General features: G+C 37.5%; 1 protein-coding gene across 1 annotated transcript in view; it reads right to left on the reverse strand.

The window, feature by feature from the left end:
* Positions 1-683, reverse strand: part of HELRODRAFT_161027 (hypothetical protein) — a gene marked incomplete at both ends in the record, with an annotated part of 2,325 nt that extends 1,642 nt beyond the window's left edge. The window contains 2 exons of the mRNA XM_009021009.1: positions 287-380; positions 615-683. Coding sequence (XP_009019257.1) covers positions 287-380; positions 615-683 — 163 coding nt within the window. The remainder of the gene's footprint in view (positions 1-286; positions 381-614) is intronic.
* Positions 684-2,913: the final 2,230 nt, after the last annotated feature.

Here is a 2,913-nt window from a genome sequence, read left to right on the forward strand (position 1 = left end):
CAGAGTGTATGTGTTGTATATACACACATACCTATATAACCGCAATATCATATTGTATGCATTCATTGATGTTTCTAACCAACATAGGCAGGCATCCAGACATGTGCTCATGTATACAAAAATGTATGCATGTGATGTATATGAATGTATATATATATATATATATATATATATATATATATATATATATATATATATATATATATATATATAAGCCCGATTAAGGAGTAATTTTTAAGCGGAGGGCACATATTGTATAAATATTTTTTGAAGTGTGGAAGGTTACGTGGCATGGAAGCGTGGATGTTGTATTGTTTCGTCGTGTGTTGAATGTTGATGGCTCCGGATCCTGCCTGCTGACGAATATGCAGAAATAATCTCTTGTAGTCATTTGTTGTCGTTGTGTTTGTCGTTGTGGTTGTTGTGGTCGTTGTTGTAGTTGGTTGGAGACTGCATTTTACGACATAGTTTGTTGGGCTCCATTAGGACCCTTCTTTAATTTTAAATAAATTGTTATCAATTTGATAAATAATTTTAGTTTTGTTGATCTTGTTGTTGAAGCTTGAAAATAATTATTGTTAATCATATTTCAATTAGTTCGCTGCATAGTGCACGTTGTATTGCGAGCCAGACAACATGAACACCAATGATCCAACGCTGGAGGAACACTCGGGGTTAGTCATTCTTGTACGTTCATGCTGAATGGGGTTGCTAATGTGTGGTGCGTGTGGCGTCGTGTGGTCGTTATTGATTTGTTGTGTGGTGTCGTGTGGTATGGTCGTTATTGAGTTGTTGTTGATGTGTTGTATTTTGTTCTTATGCTTTATTGTTGTTGTATTGTGGTTGTGTTGCATTCAGCATTATTCGTTTCATTGAGGTTATAAATCGCTGCTGCTGCTGTTGTTGCTGGTACTAATTATTTTTATTAATATTTTTATCATCATCATCATCATTATTATTATTATTTTTATCATTATTATTATTATTATTATCATCATCATCATTATTTTAGTTGCCCTTGTTATTGTTGTTGTTATTAAGTTGTTAGTGTCATGCATAGTGGAGGTTCCACTGATGTTGAAGCATCCAAGTTATTTCAATCTGTTAGTTTTGTTCTCCTGTGCAGCAAGGGGTGAATGAAGTGGAGCGCGTGCAGATGTTGATGGACGGATTGGTGGCAGTGGTGGTGGTGGAGGTGGTGGTGGTGGTGCAGCAACTTAATGAATTCATTTGTAACGAAAAAAACTAATTTTTTCGACTTCCCAAAAACAGTTGCCAACTTTTTTGACTGAAAAATGTTGTCGGATTCAATGTTGACATGAACTGCTAACAAAGAAACACGATCGCCTTCAAAACGATTGCAAACACCAAACTATGGACTTCAAATGCGCAGATAAGCATTACAAACTTCTTGAAAACATTTTAAAGACTGGCGATATATTCAAAAAGGTCGGCAGCCGTTGTGGCAATGATACAAGCTACTTTGAAGTTTTTTGTTCCGCCGATTTCAATGTTGATTTTCTTCAATGTGGCTTCAAAATGAAGAACAGCAGAGAGGAGAATGTCTCGAGAAACATTTGTTTCATCATCATTTTAAGAAGCACAAGTGATGGTGAAGATGAAGATGCTGATGGTGAAGGGTGGTGGCCGTTCCCATGTTTGCAAATGTCTTCAAAAACCGCATCACCATCATCAACATCATCATCAACATCATCAACATCATCATCGTCATCATCATCATCGTTACCATCATCATCATCAGCTTCACCATCACTATTTTCACCAGTGTCGTATCTGATTAAAACCGCTACCTCATCATCATCACCATCATCATCATCATTATCATCATCATCATTACCATCATCATCATCATCATCATCTTCCTCATTTTCATTGTCACACTTGCCAAAACGTGTAACTCATTTTGCAATATTTGAAATTTCACTGTTGCCATCTTCATCTTCGCCGCCAAACCTCGATTTAACCTCTCTACTATTATCATCATCATCATCACCATCATTACCGCTACCAACAACAACATCATCATCACTAACAACAACATCATCATCACCAACAACAACAACATCATCACCAACAACAACATCATCAACAACAACAACATCATCATCACCACCAACAACAACATCATCATCATCACCAACAACAACATTATCACCAGCAACAACATCATTTTCACCATCACCAACAGCAACAACATTATCATCATCATCATCACCATCATCACCACCATTACCCCGTGCATACCTGTCTAATTTACTCAGCCTAATTTCGTCATTGCGGGACGCAATTGAATCACCAGATGGCAGGTTGATGGAGGGAGGGAGAGGAACATCATCATCATCATCGTCGTCGTCATCTTCATCATCTTCTTCATCATCCTCATCGTCATTGCCATCATCATCGTCATCATCTTCAACAAAAACAACAACTTTATCGTTATTACCATCATCATCATCATCTTCTTCTTCATCATCATCCTCTTTGTCATCATCATCACCGCCAAGATCGTTCTTACCACTACCACATTCCCATGCACCACTCTGTCAATTGACGTCATCATCATCATCATCATCAGCGTTGTTGGAGTTACCATCTTTTTGTTTATCATTGTCGATGCTTCTATCACCACCACCATCATCATCATCATCACCATCATCATCATCATCACCATCATCATCATCACCACAAATTACATCATCATTACCACCACAAATTTCATCATCATCACCACCACAATTTACATCATCATCAAAGTTATCATTAAAAATGACGTTGCCAAACATATCAGCAGAAGGCGGATTATCAATCACATCATCGTTACTATCATCATCATCCTCTCTCTTCTTTTTTCTATCATCATCATCACAACCACCATCATCATCACCATCGTCG

The sequence above is a fragment of the Helobdella robusta genome, assembly GCF_000326865.2.
Source record: "Helobdella robusta unplaced genomic scaffold HELROscaffold_3, whole genome shotgun sequence".
Classification (NCBI taxonomy): domain Eukaryota; kingdom Metazoa; phylum Annelida; class Clitellata; order Rhynchobdellida; family Glossiphoniidae; genus Helobdella; species Helobdella robusta.